Genomic DNA, 21,360 nt, shown 5'->3' with positions numbered 1-21,360 from the left:
TATAACATTTCAGCTTTCTCTTTGGGTGTGGATGATCTTTATGTTAGAGACCACCACAGAGCTATGCTAGAACCTTGTGTTTATTCAGACAAGCCACACATGAACATCTCCTCTTCAGAGAGCTTTTCTGTCCATCCTGGGGGCTAAATTCTATCAATAAACACGCGATGTGTTTTTAAAGTGTAAATGCAAATTCTGCTTTAGTTACAGAATTCCCGTCAAATCCATATGTGTGTGTGTGATTAAGTCTTGGGGAGAATGAATAGTATTAGTAAATTGTATATGGTACTATTTCTCTATTTACATTTAACATATGTGTGTATGTGTGTATATATATATTGTTTCCTCTTCTGGCGATCAAGAAGGCTTCTTTGACGGCCTTTTGCAACACGAGTTTTTAGGAAATGCACAATATGGACAAAAGTAAAACCTTAAAAGATATGACTTCATGGTAGTTCATTATCTTCATAATAATTTTCTGTGTATCTTTTTTTATCTGAGGAAAAAAGGTCTTTTGTTAAAAAGGGCAAAAAAATAATCTGAGGGACCAAATTCTGTATTTGGTGAGTTGACAGATTACCACTCCTCAGTTTTCAATCCTTGCCTGATGCAAGTATCAGCAGCCTGTGACTATTCTAAAGCATTCTGTTGTGCCTGCAGCAATGCCAAGAAACTATGTCTCTCAGTTGACAGCTTTGCCTCTCACTGGTCTAAACATCAAGCTCTTCTTTGGTGGATGGCACAGGGCCACTTCAGTGCCATGAGAGGATAAGTATAGGACAAAATACCTGCCCTTTAGTTTGAAGATTTGTTTGTTTGTTCGTTTGTTTGTTTTTTGATTGTGGCCAGGGTATTGATATGCTAAATGCAGCATCCCCTTTCTGTCCAGAATCAACACTGTTGCACATTCCAGATCTGGAGATGAATTCTCTGTTCCTCAGTAAAGGAAAAATAGCTATTTTCTGCTCTGATTATCCAGATTCATGTTATCACAGTTGTTTGGGTTTTGGGGTTTTTTTCCCTAAAATTTATGTGCCTATAGTTAGGAACTTAGTTTCTTCAAGTCCCTGTCAATAAAGGAAATCAAGCACCTCCAGTCAGTTCTTCTGAGGTGGACTGACTTCCACTCTAGTGATGCATATGGCTCTCCATCAGTTTTATCCGCAAGGGCAGTCAGGGTCCTGCTTTGGCTGTATCAGTAATTTTTCTAAAATTAGGTACATGAAGCTGGACAAGTGAGTCTTCAGAGAATTGTTGTTCTGAATCAAAAAGAAGTAAATGTGCAGTATTTAATCTCATTTCCTTATTTCTTCTTTAGTTTGCCTACTCAAGGAAGCTGTGAGCTTCTCAGCAAAAGAGCCCACAATTCTCTATGCATTAGAGAGCTTGACTAAAGTGTAATGTTAGTTGGTCTATCCCTGCAAAACATAGACCACTGAAACAGCTGGCTCTCATGACTTACCAGAAGTGGTGGGGTATACCACCTAAAAATTGTGTTCACCAGCACAGCTGGGAGTACAGTACATCCTCATGCCCTCATCCTGTGGGTAGCCTAAATAATTTCACCTGGAACCGCACTAAGTGACTGAGCGTGCAGCTCCTTGAATGCTCTGGGATGACAAACCTCCAGCCCTCATTCCAGTTCCATCTCCACTGGCCTTAAGTCGTGCCTTGGAGCAGATGACATTTTTGATTACGTATTTTGATGATCTCTGCAGCAAATATCAGACAGTCAACGTTGTGTAACTGTGAGTTCTAAATAGTCATGCAAAATATATCAAAGTATAATGTGCCTGTGAGGTTGTTTTGATTAAATCTTGAAATTTCTTTAAGGATAGTCTAGCTGCTAGAAGGGTTTATGAGGTAAAAAGTCCTTTATTCTCAGAAGTCTCCCCCAAATTGCTTCGAAGTGTTATAACTGGCAAATTTCTGAGGGCTAATAAGATGACTCAGGTATGTAGTTTAAATTAATAGATGAATATATTTGCAGCACGGTATATTAATGATTTCACAACGGAAGACATCGTATTGAGTAGATGAGCTTCTAGGAATAACAGATTGGTTTCCCCACGCCAGGAAACAGACATATTTTTGGTAGATGTAATGAAAGGACTATATCTATTTTGGTACAGCCTGGGGTATAGGGGGCATCTGTGAGCAGGTGGTGTTCAATCTGAGTGCTCAAACCATAGGCAGTCTGATTTCTCTACAGCCAGATTTTCATGCAGATATAAGGAGAGACCCCCTAAGCAACCTGGAGTCTAAAATTTCCTACAAGGAGAGAATGTCATTGCCAACATCTTAATTTTAACACTATCATACCATGGTAATAGAACCAGATTGATACCATTAGATATTATACAAAAAAGAGAAATGAAGAGTCATATTGTATACAGGCTGAAAATTCTTCCTGGGACCAGACTGAGAAGATCAAGGGAAGAATCGGAAGCAGCAGAAAATAATTTTTTGCCTGAACGACTTACTGAAGTTGTATACTAGTGAAATTTTGCTTTTCTTCCTGTGTGGTCAGGACAAAAAACAGTACTCTCTGGCAACCACAGCAAGGAATGCCAGGGAGCAATTCAATATTCAGAAAATATTAATATTTTGTAAGTTTTATAAAACTTTAAAAAACTTACGAAACTTACTCTCTTATAGAGAGATTTTATAACTTTAAATTTCTTTTTTTGATAGTTAGAGGACAACATGAATAGAAAAATTCATTATATGAAAGATTTAATCCACACTTCAGTTAATGGAACAAGACCAGCTTATCCCTGCAGAAAATCTCATCTCTATTACACTGCTACAACAGCAAAATTAGAGGAAGTGTAACAGACCTTCTGTAATATGTACAAGCCATTCTTGGCCCTTCAGATGGGTCAATATTTAGCCCATGAACCACTCTGTTCAGCTCACTAAATAACTGTTCTGCTAAAGTCTGATTTCTTGCAGGATGGTGTTCTCCTGTAATTTAAAGTTCTGACTTTGTACTACAGGTTTGGAGCAGTGTCTTCTGAGGGTGGAGGCAGAGCAGGGGGGATTGGATAACTGCCAAATTTCATATGATAAAAGTGAAATTCTCTTCTGTCTGCAGGACAATCCCCAGGGAACAACGTATGAAACCCAAACTTAAATAAAATCATATCCTGTTTGCAAACATCATATTCCCTTTGCTTCTCAGTAATCTGGACTCATAAACCCCAGCACAGCTTGAGAGCCCATTCCTCATCTAAACAAATGCCATAAGCCCCTTTATACTTTTACAACCATGTCAGAAAATAATATTGACTGCCAATAGTGATGTGATTGGAGTTGCCTCCTCTGAGCCATAAAAGAAGCAGTCTGTTATCAATTTCTCTAAATGCATCAAGGGAATTATGGGTCAGTTCAGTTCCAAGTTATAAATGACAATTCAAAAGCCGCGGAAGTGTTTGAAGCTGGGAGCTGATGATGACATTATCATAAAAGCCTGCTCTTCTTTGCTTTTGTGGGTTTTTTTGCCTATCAACTAGACAAAAAAATATGGCTGAGAAATTACTTCAAGATTTCTTCACACAGCAGCAGGTCAAACAGGCAGGAAAACAATCACTATTTTTAGTGACAGACTGAGGCAAGGAGATAAAACTTATTCCCATTAAAAGTAGATCTCTCTCTTACTGTCATTTTTACAGCACAACAGAAAGGTAAAAATTGCAATAGATGGGTGCATTGATCAAATGATCACTTATAGCTCTAGTGGCTATTTACAGATGAAAAATTGTGGAACGGTCTGATAATCCAGAGAACCACAAAGTAATTTGTGATTATTCTCCCCGTTTGGCCACTTCACCTGCAAACTACCCACCTCTCCTGGAAAACTTTTCACATTCCAAACCTCTGACCAGCTGGAAGGAACCATCTCCTGTTATTAAAACTGCTGGCTGCTAGTCTCTCCAACATAAGGAATTTCATCCCCCGGTATTAGCAATCTTTGACAACAGTTGGTTCTGGAACAACACTAAGCTTGAAAAAAAGCATAAGAAGTATTATCGCAAGAGGGAGGTCCTCTGACCTTACACTGCTGACCCTGGATAGTCCTCTGATAAGAAACTAATCATCATTGAAAGAAAACCTCCAATGGGCAAATTTAAGAGGTTAGATTTAGTCAACTTTTTTTCTTTCTCTCTCAGATCTGTTCAATTTGGCTGTCAGGATGAAACAACTGTGCGCTTTTAGGTAAGAGAGCTAATTGTTACTTATATAGCTTCTTTTGAAACTATAAAGTTTAGTGTTTGATTTCTTCTGAAAGCCTAACATATACCAAGCCAAATTTGCCAATGACCCTGACATAATCAGTCCCTATCGCTACTTGAAAGGAAATGCATATTGATGGAAAATGTTTACAAAATCTGTAATCAGTAGCTTTACATGCATTTTGCACTGGTACAAAAGATTTAGAGCTATGATGAAACAGGATTTGAAAACATTACTTAAATATTAGAGGACTCTGCCTCTTGTTTGCTTTTCGAAATTCTTGAAAATGGTTTTCTTTTACTGTAACTCTAAGTAATGTCCAAAGAAGAGGATCCCTGATCTTGACTGCAGTTTACTGGTGCTGTTTGATCTGAGATAACAACAAAATCAGTAATATAGCAGAATTCAAGGTTACAGAGATTAGTTGGACCATTGTTTGTGAACAATGCAAGCCGTCCCAAACTCATCCCGATAAAGTCTTTATAGCCCATCGGATGATCATGCTCCAAGAGCAGTCTCCATTTTGTCCTCTCAGTGGTAACAACATTCACTAAGAGATGGGGTCTCTGATATTAAATACAGCCTGTTAGTGGACAGAAATGAGTCTAGGTTTCCCATTCCCTGTGTGAGTAGTCTAACCATTAATCCAAATAATAATAGAATAACAGCCAGCAAGGTCCCCATATGGTTAGAAGACAATAGGATCAAAGAGCTTTGAAAATCATCGTTCAAGAGGCAGCCATAAAGCCTCCTGCAAGAATGGAATTTTTTTTTTTCTTTTCTTAATACTTTCTCACTGTACTCTTTAGGAAACAAGTGAGCCAGCATGAAAGCAAGAAAATATACGTGAACAAACAAACAAAAAAATTAATTCTTCCATCCTTCCGTAAAATCTTTGCATGAACTACTCTTACTGCTTTACATTGATTTCTGCTTTATAACCGTTAATAAAGTTGAAAGCTACCAAGCAGCAATGCTTCTCTTTCCACCATCACTTTTGAAAGTAAACTTAAGAATTGCTTTCCATGGTTTGAAGCAGCTCCTTTTCCCACAGCTCATCTTAACTAAGACAGCTAAATATTGCAGAAAGAGAGCTCCTAATCTGATTATTTACCTTGAAAAAGGTCATAACCCATTCCTTTAAAAGAGCCCCACAGCAAGCCTGACAATAATAATATGTAAAAAGACAAACCAAGTAGAAAAAAAATAAATAAAAGATCCATTTCTACAACATGTTCTTTAATCAAATTTTCGTGATTTTAAATAAGAAATAAACCAAATGGACTTAAAAACTGGATAAATTTAAACAATTTAAAAAATGAAGTTATACTGAGCATTTCCGATTTGCATTAGCTTTAGAATGGACAACATATTTCCACTATTATAAGGATTTCAAAGCACATCAGTTTTCATATATTAACACCACAATAACTTGTTTCATAGAAAAATCTTATACTTTAAAGCATACAATGGTCCTATTTACTTAACTAAAGAAGATTTCTCAGGGAATTTTATATCCTCTTTACTCAGGAGCCTGAACAACATCCTTTCTCAACTCTGTTAATCTCTTGTTCAATTTTCTCTCAACTTCTTAATAACTGCAACAACAGTGTCAAAAATGCATTTTTAATACAGAAATGTGTACATATATGTATGTGTGTGCGTATGTGCACACAGCAGTGCACGGAGGTGCATGTGGACATGCATGCCTACGTATCAATGTGTAAAGCTAGCTGATCCGCTTACAGTTTCAAAATCAGCAAGCTGCTAGTCGCCAAGTTCCAAATTTTATGCAGAATCCTCAGCAAGCTAAGTTCAATGTAGAGGAGCTGGAATGATTACCACTTCCTGATTCTTATTTCCTTAACTTTTTGTTCAGAAATCCTCAAAAATTACTAAATACTGAAAGCTTAAATGGAATTTTTCATTTTCATGTGTTAAAATCTTACAAAATGAGTATTTCTTCTGTCAGGTATCTTATAATAAACTCCCACTATAAACAAGACCAGTTCAGTACGGAATTTAACCTTTGTGAAGGATTAAAGTAAAACGTTAGAAGCTTGCATTGGAAGGTGCCCTACAGACACTATAGCTTTACTCCTGCATACTCAGGAACAGTGGAAGGGAACTAAAACATGCATCACCCAGCTAGCCCCTCAATATTTAGTAATATCATCATCCCACTTTGATATTGCTGACAACAGTAATAATGAGGCCATCTGGACCAAAAGTGTAGAATACTTTTGCATGAAAAACACCTGTATGTGAAAAATATTTCTCCCTGGTATTATCTTCATTAGAATTTAATAGGAGCGTGATACCAACATAAGTAAAAATTCTCCATTCTTCACGGTTTTCAGTAATTTAGATTAATCATTTTACATAGTGTTGCAACAGATTTTTTTCTGCAGATTTTTGTCTACTGTGTCCTAATACAAGCTTGTATTTCAGAATGAATCCATTTCAAAACAGGACATTAAAATACTCTAAAAATTTACTAGTTTAACAACACCCAAGTTATCATCTAGGAGCTAGTGAGCAATTCTCATGCTAAATGTTAGCTGTGCTAATTTTTTTGTCCTTTCTGAGAAATGCGAACCTATATTTACTTTTCAACAGTACACAAAAGAGCTTCTCCAAAGCTCATTCTGCTATAACAATTGCACCCATGTTACTCTCTTCAAAAACAGTGCTCATGTAAAAAACCCAAAGTGGAACAACTAAGAAATGTGCACATCATTACAAAATATGTTCCTTTCTAACTGTTCCATATACTTGTTGTAATGTACTGTCTTCTGCGTCTTTGAAATCGCAGTATGATAATGGCTCAGGTTTCATCTCTACATTTTTATCAGCTTCTGAAGGCTTTGAACTGATAATGTAATAATGCTAAATTCATGAACGAACACAGATGTTGCATGCTGTCCCTCTAGAGAAGAATCATCTACTTACCCCAAGTCCCCCACAAGGCAACAAGGAAAAGAGTTTTTGAGACAGGTTTCCTATATGTTAAAGAAAAAAAAAACCAGTAAGCATCATTTATCAAAGACATTTAAATACTGGAACAGTAACCACTCTTTACTGTAATTCAGATTTCAGTATCACACAATGAAAATGCTATATATTAGAATAAAAAATAAATAGTCCTTAGAAAGCAAATCAGCCATGGGACATTTCAGGTACTCTTTTGCGACAGCGAAAAATCTTAACATTGCTAAGCAGTAGTTCAAAGGAGTATGATAACAAAATCTCTACAGAAAGTCATTCTGAACTAAGGCAACTAATCATCCTGATATCCGTTACTAATAAGCAGCTTGTCTAAGTGAATCATCTTGGCTTCTCCTACTGCCAGTGGCATGAGATAGGCACCTCTACCCAGCCTAGAAGTTTGATAGGTTGAATTACAATTGAGAAGTGCCTGTGGCTTTTCACTGACAACAGAGGGAACTTCATTAAGCTTACATGAAAGTGATAACTAATTAATTAATGTCATCTATCAAAAAAAGTTTCTTCTTTGAAAATTATAGCCTCAGTCTTCCTATCTAAGCAAAAATGCTGTTCCTTTCATTTACGTACCATTAATGAAAATATTAATATTCTAAAACCATAAAATAAAATACTAGTTTCAGTATTACTCAGCAAATACATTCTACTAAAAGGAACAAAAATTTAATAAGCTTTAGAGCCTAATTTCTAGCTCATTTTGCTCTATATATTAGCTTATGTATTAGCTTAGGTTTTATCTTAATATTTATACTCCCTTTTTTTTTTTTTTTTTTTTACCACTAAACTCACTGTTTGTCTTGATAAGGACAACATGAAAACTGGTAAGGATCTCAGGATTTGATGCAGTTCCTATCCCAGTATGTAATCTGATCCTAAGGCAGCTGTGGAAGAGAACATAAGCTTTTCCCCTGCAGTATCACAGAACTCACTTTGTAACTTTGCCATCTGGAGGAAACATTAGATAGTGAATCACTAAAGTTACCTAGAGGAGCCACCCATTGTTATGGAAGGGGTGTATGCTGCAGTTACTCATGTTTAGCAGGTGCCAGTGAAATGCATAAAGACAATTATAAGCCATCATCTTTGAAGTAGTAGAGACCAGACTGCAAGGTCTGAGATGAAGAAAGTGCTTTACACGTTGAGTAAAATCCAAGATACGTTTTTAAATGACTAGAGGCCTTTGATCAGCTTGCACAGTGTGTGAGAGAAGCCAAACAAAACCTCCTGTGGAGCTACCAGGGGAAATGCAGGTGCAGCAGCTATGCAGAGTATTCTCATACTGTGAGTCCTAATGGCCCCAGACCTGCAAAGAAATGTTGGCTGTAGAAGATTGTCAGAGTAGAGGTACAGGAGGAGTTTCCAGATCTCTTGCTAAGCAGATCCAGCAATTATGCAAACAGCAATTTTTCACTTTTTACTGTGGGGAAAATCAGGAAGTCTTGAGCAGATAACTAAAAAATCAGTGCTGTTAATGTGCCAGGAGATATTAACAGAAACATAAGTTGTAATCTGAGATAAAAGAAGGCATATTTAGAATATTGAATGACTAGGTTTTTTTCTTAAATTCCACTGCAGAGTTGGGATGTAAGAGAGAACAGATGAATTCTCATTCACCTCCCTGCAGCCGGGCACATTGTGCATGGTAAACACTGTTAAAAACAATAAACACAAAGTGAAAACAGAAAAGCAGATGGTGAGGAAGGACGGTGAAATCAATCAACAGATAGTACTAAACCAGGGGGAAACAAGCACAAATCCTTTTCAATGTATCAAGAAACTTGCCAGGATACTCACTTCTTATAACAAGATAGTAAAAAAAAAAAACAAAGCAGGTAACAGACTTTGCAGAACAGGAAAAACATTGAGATTTCATGAAACAAACAGCAGGAAAAGGTTCCACCGAGAGAGAGACCATCACTTAGCTGGCCTCACAAAAAGAGAAGAACTCACAACACTCTGCCAAAAGTGAAAATCAGTTGCAGAAAGCAAACCCTCAGAATGAATATATGTGAGAATTTCCCATGATGTTTGGAGTTGGTGTCTGAGCAGGTCTTGGTAAATAGCAGTCATTTTCCAGTAACACCCTTCCACACTCCAGGAGACCTCCATAATAATAATAAAAAAAGATATTGGGACACTTCAAGTAAGATGGAAGACAAATTTTAAATAATTGTACATTTTTGGCTTTGCATCATGACAGAATTTGTAGTCACCAGCAAATCACTTAAGAAAAAAGACCTTTTAGATAAGATTTAGTACAATAATTTACTGATAAAGCCAGAAAAATTATCCAACATTTGTATTCTGAAATTTCAACCTACAAAGACAGTAGAAGCTGGTTTAGTCAAATCAGATGCTGAGTCACCCATCCCTGATTGACATCAAGACCCCTACAGAAGTCAAGGAAGGTGCTTAGAAGGTTGACAATTGAACAGAGAGTCTGATGAGCCAGAGAAGTGATGGCAAAAACTCTCTTTCAAAAAAATAAAAAATTTAAAACTGCATTTTGTTGTTAAAAGGGTCAGTTTGAGGAACCTGATTGTTTTCAGTATTGTTCCTCAAGAATGACACCATTTCTGCTAAGTGGTTGTTTTTTCACTAACTTAAAATTTCAATTTCACGTATGCTCTGTGAATGAATCTGTCAGTTGTACTCCAAATACTGCCTCACTGTCAGGGATGTGTTGACAGTATATTTCTCACTTTTAGAAACTTGAAATAATTGGAAACTTGATTTTTAGAAACACATTCTTAATTATAGTTGGAGAGGGAAAAAATAAACAAATATGGAAGATCAGTTTAATAACTGTTCTACCTTATTCAAAGAGATACGGAAGGTTGTATTCTGCCACATGAAACTAATGTGATGTGACACGTAATCTGCGTATTAGTTTCCTTCATGTCAAGACAACATTGTGCAACACTGCACAGCATAACATGTTGCTTAATGCACCGCACTTAAAGAGAAGCAGTCAAAAGCTTAACAATGCCACAGCGTGGGAGTGGAAGTGATCATTTTCAATAGTTGCATTTGTAGGTCCTGATGCAGGGAAAATAAAGCCAAGAGTCCAAGACAGTTTATACTCTGAAACATTAAGAATATGTGAATGATAACTGTGTGCATAATTCTCGCTGATTCCAGTAGCTTACACTGTTTTGTCCTGCAGTCTTCCAGAACAGAGTGTTTTTCCTGAAGACAGACACTGAAACAAGCATTTATTGACAAGTAGCACATTTCTAGACCCAAAATTTCATTCCTGTGTTTCTTTTCTGCTTGTAAAGAACCAGGCAGGTTCAAGCAAAGCAGATGTACTCTTCTAAAGAAGGACAGTGAAAAAAACCGCTTTCTAGGGCACAGGTGGAGAACAAATGGAGCCTCTGTCTTTTTGGGTGGGTAGAGGAGTAAGGAAAGGAATAGTTTGGTCCTCCTTTTCACTGAGATGCAAAGCCATAATTTGATGGAACAAGAAAAAAAAATGCACTTGCATTGAAATAGAAATGTTTTATCAGATGATGTTGCTATTGATGACATTTTTGATGAGAAACACTTCCTTTAGAGTTTTCTCCTTTGCTACACATCATTTTGAATTTCTGTACTATACCAAGATGTTAATTTTAATATCAAGATGATTGGTTAGGTTCAGCCTCACTGAACTGGGGAAAATGAAAGGTGGAAGAGTCACGCTATGTTTTGGAAAAATGTAAGAGACACTTAAGTTCCTTTATACAAGAGTCTGGAAGACCAAATGATTAGATTTTCCAGTCAGAAAACAGGCATATTTGAAAGCATGTGGGAATAACGTTTCATTGATTGTTGTCTTGGTAAAAAGCCATGTGAGATGCCACAAGAAAACATCTTAGAAACAGGGAAAAGTGAATTAAGCCAAGAATACTCTCAGAATATATGCTAGGAGTGTGATCTTTATATAAACTTACAAACTAAATGTTTTGGACTAAGTGTCAAGTGAAAAAGGCAAAAGATGTCAAGTAAAGATCTTGGCATAAACACAGTGAGGATACCTGGGTCCCTTCTGTTTTTTCACCTCATAGCTGCAGCTACACACTGGATCCCATACGCTAGTCAAGCACTGAGATCCAAAATGGGAACAATATTTTATATCCATGTATGGTATATTAAATAATATGAAAATTAAAATGAAATGAATCAAACCCAACAAAATTTAAATGAAATGTTTGACTATCAAAATGGAACATTTTTACTATGTTGATGAATTCATATCAAAATGTTTCCAAATTTTAATTTTGCAGGAATTCAGAGCTTTTGCTTGGAAACACTTTTTTGGGTTGGTTTTTTTTTGGTTTGGGGTTTTTTTTTTCATTTTTCACAAGGGGGATTTTCCTATCTTGGAAATTCAAGCTCCTGAGAATCTATCACACTGTAGGTATTTTTCAGTTTTGATGTTGCCTTGGCAACATCTTCTTAGATGTATAAACTTGAGTAACTGTGATCAAGCCATTTTTCTTATCTGCTTTTATGACTCATTGAAGCAACAATATGCCTTACAGAAGAAACTCTTAACATTAGTTTCCAAAGCAAAATAATTGCTGTGTATTACTAGAATGGTGGTAGCAATTTTTTTTTAATGGCTAGTATTGTTTTTGTTTGGATTGGGTTTCATTACATTTAGGAAAAACTCCACATCTTAGAATAAGTGTTACAAAAATAGCTGAGAATTAGTGTTGCATCCAGTGTGCAGGGATGTAAAGGACAGGATTTCACTCACAGATTATTTCCAAAATGCACTACTTTTCATGTGTTTTCTTTCAGGTTCTCTGTAGCAGGTCTGACAAGCAGATATGCTTCATGCTACACTCATGGCAGACCTCTGTTTAACCCTAGTTTTCTAGTATTGAAAGTATATACTGAGTGTTTGCTGCGCATGAAGATATTTGATGGGAAAATACTGCCAGTTTCCTGCTATTCCGTACAGCCACGTATCTATTTCATACTTTAATGTATTTTTCCCTCCCCCTGTTATTCAGAAAGATATCACATCCTGCATAATGAGAAGATATTAAAATAAAGTTCACTTATTAGCAAGACTTAGGCATGGGATCTGCACTCAGCATGGCTGAAATAATTGAAATAAAGCAAATGAGAACAGCAAAGCAATTCTGACAAGCAAGTGTATCTTAAACTCCTGGTTTAAAATTAAAGAACACAAGGAGACAGAAGACCAACCATGTTCAAAATTTCCATTGGTCTCCTGTGGAGAACAAATTACAGTAAAGAGTTAACGCTTTGATGATTTTTGAAGTGAATGAGGAGAAAATTCTATTGCTGCTTTCCAGCCTTTGCATTTCGCTAATCTATATTTGGCTTCCATTGTAACGTTCTCCTTCCACATAGCAATGCATTTGGAAAAAGTGAATTTTTGTCACACTGCTTGCCAAGTGTTTTAAACTGACACCAGCTATGACTAATGACAGTGCTGGAATGTGCTGTTCTCAGTAGAATAGAGGCCTGTACAGACCTAGGAGTTTCCTGGGGTCCAGCTTCTGTCTGTTCAGGGGGCTGGTGCCATACAGCAGTGAATGATGTTCAGAGTGAACCAGCTGTATTTCCTCCAGACTGGCTTTTCGACCTCGAATTCGCTGAAAGAAAACAGCAGAGGTCTACAATATTCCACTGACAATATTTAGAGAGGAAAAAAAAAAGTAAAGGAGTGAAATAACATTTAGTATGATTAATAATGGGTTGAAATTGCGTCATGCAGGAATGTGACACTGATTTGTTTATTAAAGTAATGCTACATGAAAAACAAATGCATGTGTGGTTTATCACAAATGCTTCACTTAAGTCTTAGCAGAGTTAGTACAGGGTTTCACATAAAAGAAAAAGGAAAGATTCTGCTACTTTTCTACATTCTATAAAGAGATATAAACCAAGAGGGGAAATATTTCTTAAGTAAGAAATCTGGTTAGAAAAATTCTAGTTTAAAGAGCAAAAACTTTTTCACACCTGTAAGAGGCAGATGTGTTCTGCATGGGGATTAATGTTCTTTGAATCACTAGTACTTGTGATTTATGCTGCTAGGAAGAGTATGATCACAGTGAGGAGAGCCAGGGAGGAGAAAATTGAAGTTTTAATGCTTTAATAAAATATTTCTATATATTTTTATTTCTTTAATGTATGTTCAATATCCCTTGATCACTTTTGCTGTTACACATGCTGACTTATTTTCTTCCTTATGTTTTTCTAAGTGGAGTTTGTATCTTTAAGTGTTTCTCCAGCCTGTGCTCTCCCCACTTAAATAAGTGTGAAAAATCTGTGAAGTCTTTCTATAAATCCGTAGAAATTTAATCAGCTTAGGAAGGAAGGAAGATAGGAAAGAAGGAAGAAAAGATAAAACTAGCACTTTCTTATTCAGCAGATCTCTTCCTTGTATATATTTGGAGTTACAGCTTGTCATAAAAATATTTACTTCTCTCCTTGCCATGGTGCTGCACAGCCTTTGCAGACACAGCAACATGAAGCAGATTTTTATTTAGGTTTGAGCATAATAATCAGCACTGTCAACAAAGTTCTGGTCCCAAGATCATATTTACTGTTGATATTGGATAATGTGGAGAGAAAACAGCTTAGTTTTAGGGTCTTGGACTCTGTTTGCAGATCTGGTCCTTATGAACACCTGGGGCAAAACCTCTCACAATGTAGACTGTGGATCTGTCTGACTGTCAAGGTCTTCAGATAATGGGTACAGCAGTTATCTAAATAGACAATCCTGGTTTTAATAAACAGATTAACCTGTTACAGAAATGCCACTCAATTCTCTCTGAGTTTTCTTAGAGGTTAAATTGTAATTCTTATTATATCCGTCACCTACTCATGCACATTGGAAAGCACCAACCTCTTCATGAGGAGGAGAAAGCAATATAAATACTAAAGAGAATGTGCACTGTAAAAGAAAGGAGCTGCCTAGAAAAAACATGTATAGTTTATACTGAGTCAAGCAGTAGCAATTTTTTCTCACTAATCAGGAAAAATGTCCTAATAGTTAGATCTAGATGACTGTGGAACAAGCTCCCCCTTAGGGAAATGGTGGCAGCCCTGTTTCTTGCAGTCTTTGAAAATTGACTGGACACAGCAGTGGAAAAAAACATTTTAGGGAATGATCCAAGAACTAAATGACTTAATAAACCCTTTTTCATTTCTAATTCTTCAAGCCTCTCCCAGTCTCATATGAGAATTTGTAGCACTGCACTCACATCCTTTCAACACACAGTTACACAATCAAAATCAGCACATTATGTTACTTCACGGAGTCAGTAAACTCTGTAATGGTTCTTCTGGGTCAGATGAAATGTTTTTCTTCACAAGTGAGGTGACTGGTAACATGTATTCATGCATCCATTCTCATTAAGTCTATGTTTCTAATAAGCTGCTTTAAAATCTATATAATCAATATGCTGCAGCAAAACTGGGAAGGGAAGCTGGCTTTTAGAACAGCTAATAAAATTGTATAAGGAAAGAGGTTATACAAAAACTTTTTAAGAGATGTCTAAGAGAGTTAATTGCCTTGCTTTTTTTTAGAAGTGATGTTAAATGCCCTATCTCTTTCACTATAAAAAGATCCACAGCTAGACATCATTTTACAGTGGGCAGCTCTCTGATATCCTGTAGTAACTTGCACTAACAGGGTAGGATCTGGAAATGGCATCTCCAAAATATTTTGCCAATGAGCTACCTACTACCCAATATTTGCAGCCAGATTCTCTAGGGCAAAACCAGGTTGTACAGAAACAGGCTTGGTGCAGAAATCAAGTAGCGCCAAACAGGACATGCCACTCTAGGCTGTTCCCAGCAGTGAGGTCCTCGAAATGAAACAACTGAACTAGCAGGGCTGGTACAGCTCAGAGCAGCTCCTTCTCCATGGCTTCTCCAGCTCTAACCTTGAGTGTCAGCAAGCACATGTACTCAGTAAATATTAGGAGTGAAGAGAAAGGTAAATGGTGCACATGACTGCGTTCTTTCTGCATTCCCACCTCCTCATTTACTGTTCCTTCATGAAAATTCCAACTCTCTAAGGCTCTACATAGAGGAAAAATTAATTTATATTAAAAATTGCCTGTAATAATTGCTAAGAACAATTCTTCTTACACAGTGATGTCAGGATTTAGCAGGTCTAAAAAAGCAAGTCATAAGTCTGTTGCCAGAATCTGGAATCATGTAACTTCAGTTATGCAAACTGATAGTTTCTGACTCTCACTGGCATAAGTTATCAGACAGCATAACATATGCATTTGTCTGACTTTGGACATACACTTTTAATCACATCTTTTTTACTTTAAACTGTCTTTCTTCATTTTCATCTGCCATGGTAGTATCAAAAGCCTAAAATGTAGTAGAAAGCAGAAAATTGACATAAAGCCAATGAAAAAGGAGAAATAGCATAGGTGAATGTATAAACAGTATTTGTTTCATTCAGGGGGATTTGAACACTACGTCCATTGATCTACTTACTACATTCTTAGTAGAATTCAAGTCATCTTTTTCTAATGTGTGTGACAATTTCTGTGTTGGTTTTCTTCTCTGACACATGCTGTTCCCTCATCAATACAGACATTTATACATCTCAGGATACTAGACCTGAATGCTTAAAAAAAAAATCAATCTAGAACTACAAAGTTTTTCATCCTACAATGGGAAAATGCTTTCGCCTTTCACAGAATTTAAGGTCAAAGAGGTCTGATCTGGTCTTCTTATTGAAATAGACCATTAAATTTTCACACAGATAATATCTATTAACCAGGAGATTCTGATTAGGCTTTCGGCAGACTGAACTCTTGCTCAGACAGAAATTCAAAAGGACAAAGATGACACTGCCTGCTTTTCTCTAACTTTAAACTAACAGTAATTGTTGACCTACCTCAAGGAATATTTCTCACTTTCTCTCAGTGTAAGATGTCTATTGCCTTTACTGCAGCTAATTGCTTGGAGATAATGTCTCTGAAATTCCCTTTGGCTATCTAGTTTGTAAACAGGGTCTTCAGAGATTTTCCTGCTATTCTGGAATGTCTCATATTTGTTTAATTCTCTTGGGGTTTTGTTTGTTTGTTTTGTTATTGTTGTTGTTTTTAAAAAAACAGATTACATAAATCTTTTGCCAGTCAGTACACACACATCACTTGCTCTCTCTCTGTTATGTGGAACTGCAAGCGTGCCTCTGACGCGCATGCAACCACACAGTGATGCACTTACTCTCTTCATGAGTTTTGGTCCTTTTGTACCTAAGCTGGATCTGTTCAACACTATTGCTCTTAAAGACGAACTTCCGTTTTCTCCCTTTCAGTCCATGAGATGTGAGCTGTCTCCCTAATCCAGAAAACTATCAAAATTCAAATCAAATTCCAGGTTGAAAAGAAAAATGTTGTTGGACCACAATCCCTACAGGAATTAGAGGTGGGGGCACAAAGTAGGACCATGTCTACACTCTTCTATTTTTCTCTAAAACTGTGCTGATCAGTGTAGCCTAGTGTCAGCCATGTGTGCAGAAATTATGGGCCCCAAAGGAGTTATGTAAATACTTCCTCTCCCTAGAACAAGTAGAAAGCAGACACCACTACCAAAACATAATTTAGTCCATTTTCTGTCCCAAAGGTAGGGCAGCCATGCATTGCTCTTTACCAAGAGAAATTGCACAAAAAAGATAATGCTTTTTGGGTTTGTGCCAATCTTCACATCATTCAGCTGTCCTGATCTGGTCCTGCATTTGATAACTGTCTGGTCTACATATTGCAGCCTCTAACAAACACAGAATAGTTATTTCAGTAAACACACACTAAACTTTTAAACTAATGCAAAAATATTATGTCTGAATTTTGTTTTTCCAATACATATGTACCAAGACTATAAAAAAGTCTACTATGGGGTAAATTGCTTCACTCTCTTGCCCTGGACTCAGTCAGAGACTGATCTCAAATTCAGCTCTCCAGGGCCAGACATGGTCAGAATGCCTTTCCCCTCTGTCTTGGGGAAGTAATCTATCTATTTGGAAGAGTGATATGATTAAAAAAAGAATTCTGAAAGCTATAACTAGTTTCTCAATTTAGCAAAAAATCCACTAAACCATTGTTTGAATAACTCTAGAGCTCAAATATCTATGGCTAGAAAGACAAAATACAGTCTGGAGAAGCAAATCCTTTTGGCTGTGTCTGCAGCAGTAAATTAAGCAGTGCCAGGAAACATTCCCGGGCAGAGGAACACAATCATCTGTACTATTAAATTGCTAGAGTGGTCCTTCACACCGTTTTGGCTAAGCAGCAACTAGTACTCTCCCAAACAACTCCCAGACATGGTTTGGTCACTGGCATGGGCCAGGAAGCATTCCTCGTAGTATGAACATGGGCCTTTCCATGCCAGCTGGCCTCAATGGTGAACAGTCCCAGGCACATTTTATTGACAGTTAATGAAGACACAGCCGTGAGTACTGTGGTCAAACCTTGAAAGGATTTTCCCAAGTCATATTTTAAAAATGGTATATATGGGAGCAATATGAGCAATATACAGAGGCAATAGATTGTCTAGGTTAATCTCCCTAAATTATTCTATTAACTGCAGCAAGCACGGTGTCAGCCCAGTACATATGACTTCTGTCATCCCATGCCCAGTCAGAGCACTTGGCCTGTCGTCTCTACAGTGCCACAGGCCTGAGCTGTGTGAGAGGGATTAATCTGCACTACATGATTTGCTCCCTCGTATAGACAACAAAGGCTATATAGATATAGATTGTTCATTTTCATAAGTGTTTCTCGTTAGATTAAGAAAACAGGGAGGGCCCCTTTGTACAAGCCCATGGCTAAAGATGCACATATTGCCAGGTAACAAGATCTGAGCTACCTCTGACTGAACTAGCTCTGATCCCGAATCTCCTCATCAGACAAAGAGTGGGACTGCAGCCCTTTTGTGGCACTATTGTTTTAGTAAAAGAGAAAAAAAGAAGGTTCACAGTTATCGCAGAGGATTTCATAAGTGAGTGTTGCAGGTTGCTGTTCCTAAGCTGCCCTTCAGACTTGGTGCGTGAGGCAGCGCACATCGCAAAACCTGCCCAGCAAGCTTCCCACTCCTTCTGACAGAAAATGTGGGAAATTGTATTTAAAGATGTTGATGTCCATGAGGGGGCATTCAGGAGACAGGAGAGGAGATAGTGCAGTTGCTTGTGATGTTTTGACTCTACATCCTCAGTACGGTATATTCCAGAATGCAGCTTAATGGTAGCCTATAATTTATTGATGAGTGCAATAACCACTCCTTTAGCGACACAGGACATGTATTCAGCTGAATAATTTTTCTAAAGAATCAGAGCACCAGTTAAGTGAATCACTGCAGCGCCTTCCTTATTTTGAAAAGTGAGATTTAAGGACGTGTTTGATGTCGAGCAAGAGTTCAGTGAATCACAGAGTCACAGAATCACAGAATCATCTGGCTGGAAGAGACTGTTAAGATCACTGAGTACAACTGTTCACGCTGCACTGCCAGGGTCCCTAAACCATGTACCTAAGTAAAGGACAGATTGCATCATCAAATATAATCCTGTCTTTAGCTACATAAGAGGGTTAAGGTAAACACCAGATTTATGCACCAGCTTCACACTGCATTTCCTCAAAGTTTTATCATCAGAATTTACATCTGGAGAGAGCTCATTTCACATTCCAACCTCATTTCAAAGCACACAATGGCAGACAAAATTAACCGATTGCCATTCAACATGAAGTGACTTATTTCCTCTCTGCCTACTGACAGGATTTTGCATGACGTAATAGGCTATATTTCAGTTTTGAAATTGCAGAGCTGTAAGAGGAAATTTTAAATCTTTCAGGAAACTACTGGACTGCATGCACCTCAGAATAACCTATACCACCTTTCCTATTTGGAGATCCACACAGATCTGTACAGATTTCATCCTGCAGATCCACACAATTTACTGTTCAGCTATAAGTATTTATTACAGAAGAAAGCAATACATAGTAGCACATTGTGTTTTACTTATTTTTTTATCTTTTTTGCCTTTATAAAACGGGTCCTGAGTCAAGAAGGCGACTTGCAGCTTTATTTTAGTAAAGCACTTGGCTGTGGGTTTTTCTAACTCCTTAAATATGTGATCCCACTACTGAAATCACTCACGTGATATGAGGCCTTAAGGGCCTTGCTGAAAGAAAGTCTCTCTGAAGATTAAAAAAATTACCTGAGCTAAAAAAAAAAGAATTAGCCTTTTAGAGAGCTGCCATCTAGTTAGATGAGTGTATACAACAAATCCACTTACACTGCTAGCAGTATCTCATGACCCAGTATGATACATATGCACAATCACTAATAGCTGATCAAAAGGACCTATTGCACCTTTTCTTTGAGTTTTTAAAAACCTAAGTATTTCAAGAAAAAATAATTATAGAAAACAGAGCATAGGAACCTTGGCAATTTTGGGAGCCTGCAAAACATGAGCAAAATTGTGTTGAACTTTGTTAACTTGTGCTGCAATGAAGTAAGCACCCTCATCTTCCACAGGCTTCTGCAGATGTTGACAGTGCTGAACAACTCATGGGAAGCAGTTAATGGGGGGAAAAGGCTGTTTTTCAGTAACTGAAGTCATATATGAACCTTAGAGACCATATTTGATTCAAGCATGATGTTTCAATACGCAATTTTGTGAGGGAAAACAAAATGAAAGAAAGTACAACATTTGCTCTGATACTGTATAGAAGATGGCATTTCAATGTCTCCTGTTTTGACGAGGTACCCATTGTACACCAGGCAAACAAAAATGCTATGAAAACAGACTTGAGAGTCTGAAATAAGACAAGATGCAATGTTCCTATGGAGTGATACAACCTACATTAAAAACAAAACAGTGCTCTATGCTACTACAGAAGTAAAATCCTTAGTTGCTTGAGAAAGAACTGTGCTATTGAAAGGATTGCATTTTTGAAGTTTGCCTACTTTTTGTCTACCTTCTTATATCAAGGTGAGGAACACAGTCATGTCTGAATTTTATATTCCGATACATGTTGTTAAATGACCTTCATTGTGTAAATGATTTGTTTTCTGTTTGGGAAGCATACTTTCCTAAAGTGCGTTATTTTAGTATTGTCAGTTAAGTTCACAGTAATTCCTAAGACAAAATACTCTCTTATTACAGAAGGATTTAGGGTTTAATAAATTTGCCTTTTAGTTTAACAAGTCAAATACCTGGTCTTTATTTTTTATTACCTCACACTTGTTTAGCAACCCAGTTTCTTGCAGCCTTGACCAGATGCTTTGGATCCTCCCAGCGTGTTCAGGGTGATTAGCATAGTTGCCACACATACACTGGTGCTTCAGCATCAGACTGTCGTACACAACACCTTCAGCATAAAGATAGCACAATAAGAAACAGTAAGCGAAACAAATGCAAGTCATACGGTTACGTGTCATGCATGCTATAGCTCAGCTGGATTTTACTTGACAGTTAGAGCAAGATGAAAAATCTGGATCTTAATTCCCATGTCCTCTGAGAGACTCTGAATTTTGACATACAGGGTACATCTTGTGATATTGATAAGGCAAAAATGAATTCTCAAGAAATTATACTAATAAATACAATCAACTGTAATGAAGAAAGGAGGTTGGGTGGTGTCTTTTTAAATCTTTTACAGCTAGAAAAAAATCAGTCCTGTTACTGAATCACTTGTTTTCTCTTTCTCTGTTAAGGTCAGTTAAGGCTATTAATCTACATACAACAACAAAAAGTTATATATTTACAGCAGTGTAAGGAAAATCATTCAGAAAAACCTTTTAAAATAGATTTTGAAATGCCACTCTGTATTTATACTGTTCAAGTAATACTATATTAATTCCAGAACTCAAAGCATACCAGATGAAAGTTTCAGCAGTCAGCCAGAGTCTTTTTTCATTAAAAAGAAAAGCTCAACCCACTATTCAATTAAGACCAAATCCTGTTGTTAGACTGCAAGGTTCTTTTTGAATTTTCTATGCTCATTTATTCAAGGACAGAACAACTTTATACGGGACAGCTATCAATATCACATTGCTCTGTAGCTGTGTATTGGGAGCAAAAGAAAAACTTTAGTGAGCAGGCCTAGCCAACCTCAATTTTCAAGG

The 21,360-nt window shown here is 37.1% G+C and overlaps 1 protein-coding gene across 1 annotated transcript in view; it reads right to left on the bottom strand.

The window, feature by feature from the left end:
* The window catches only part of LOC104496443 (histone deacetylase 9-like), a 137,657-nt gene extending 116,999 nt beyond the window's left edge, over positions 1–20,658 (bottom strand). The window contains exons 1-3 of the mRNA XM_010139563.1: positions 20,470–20,658; positions 12,737–12,857; positions 7,189–7,238 (exon numbers count right to left, since the gene is read on the bottom strand). Of these exons, the coding sequence (XP_010137865.1) occupies positions 7,189–7,238; positions 12,737–12,857; positions 20,470–20,658 (360 nt within the window). The remainder of the gene's footprint in view (positions 1–7,188; positions 7,239–12,736; positions 12,858–20,469) is intronic.
* Between the last annotated feature and the right edge of the window lie 702 nt (positions 20,659–21,360).

The sequence above is a fragment of the Buceros rhinoceros genome, unplaced genomic scaffold (genome assembly GCF_000710305.1).
Source record: "Buceros rhinoceros silvestris isolate BGI_N320 unplaced genomic scaffold, ASM71030v1 scaffold32887, whole genome shotgun sequence".
Classification (NCBI taxonomy): Eukaryota; Metazoa; Chordata; class Aves; order Bucerotiformes; family Bucerotidae; genus Buceros; species Buceros rhinoceros.
This window is presented reverse-complemented; position numbering and strand designations above follow the sequence as displayed.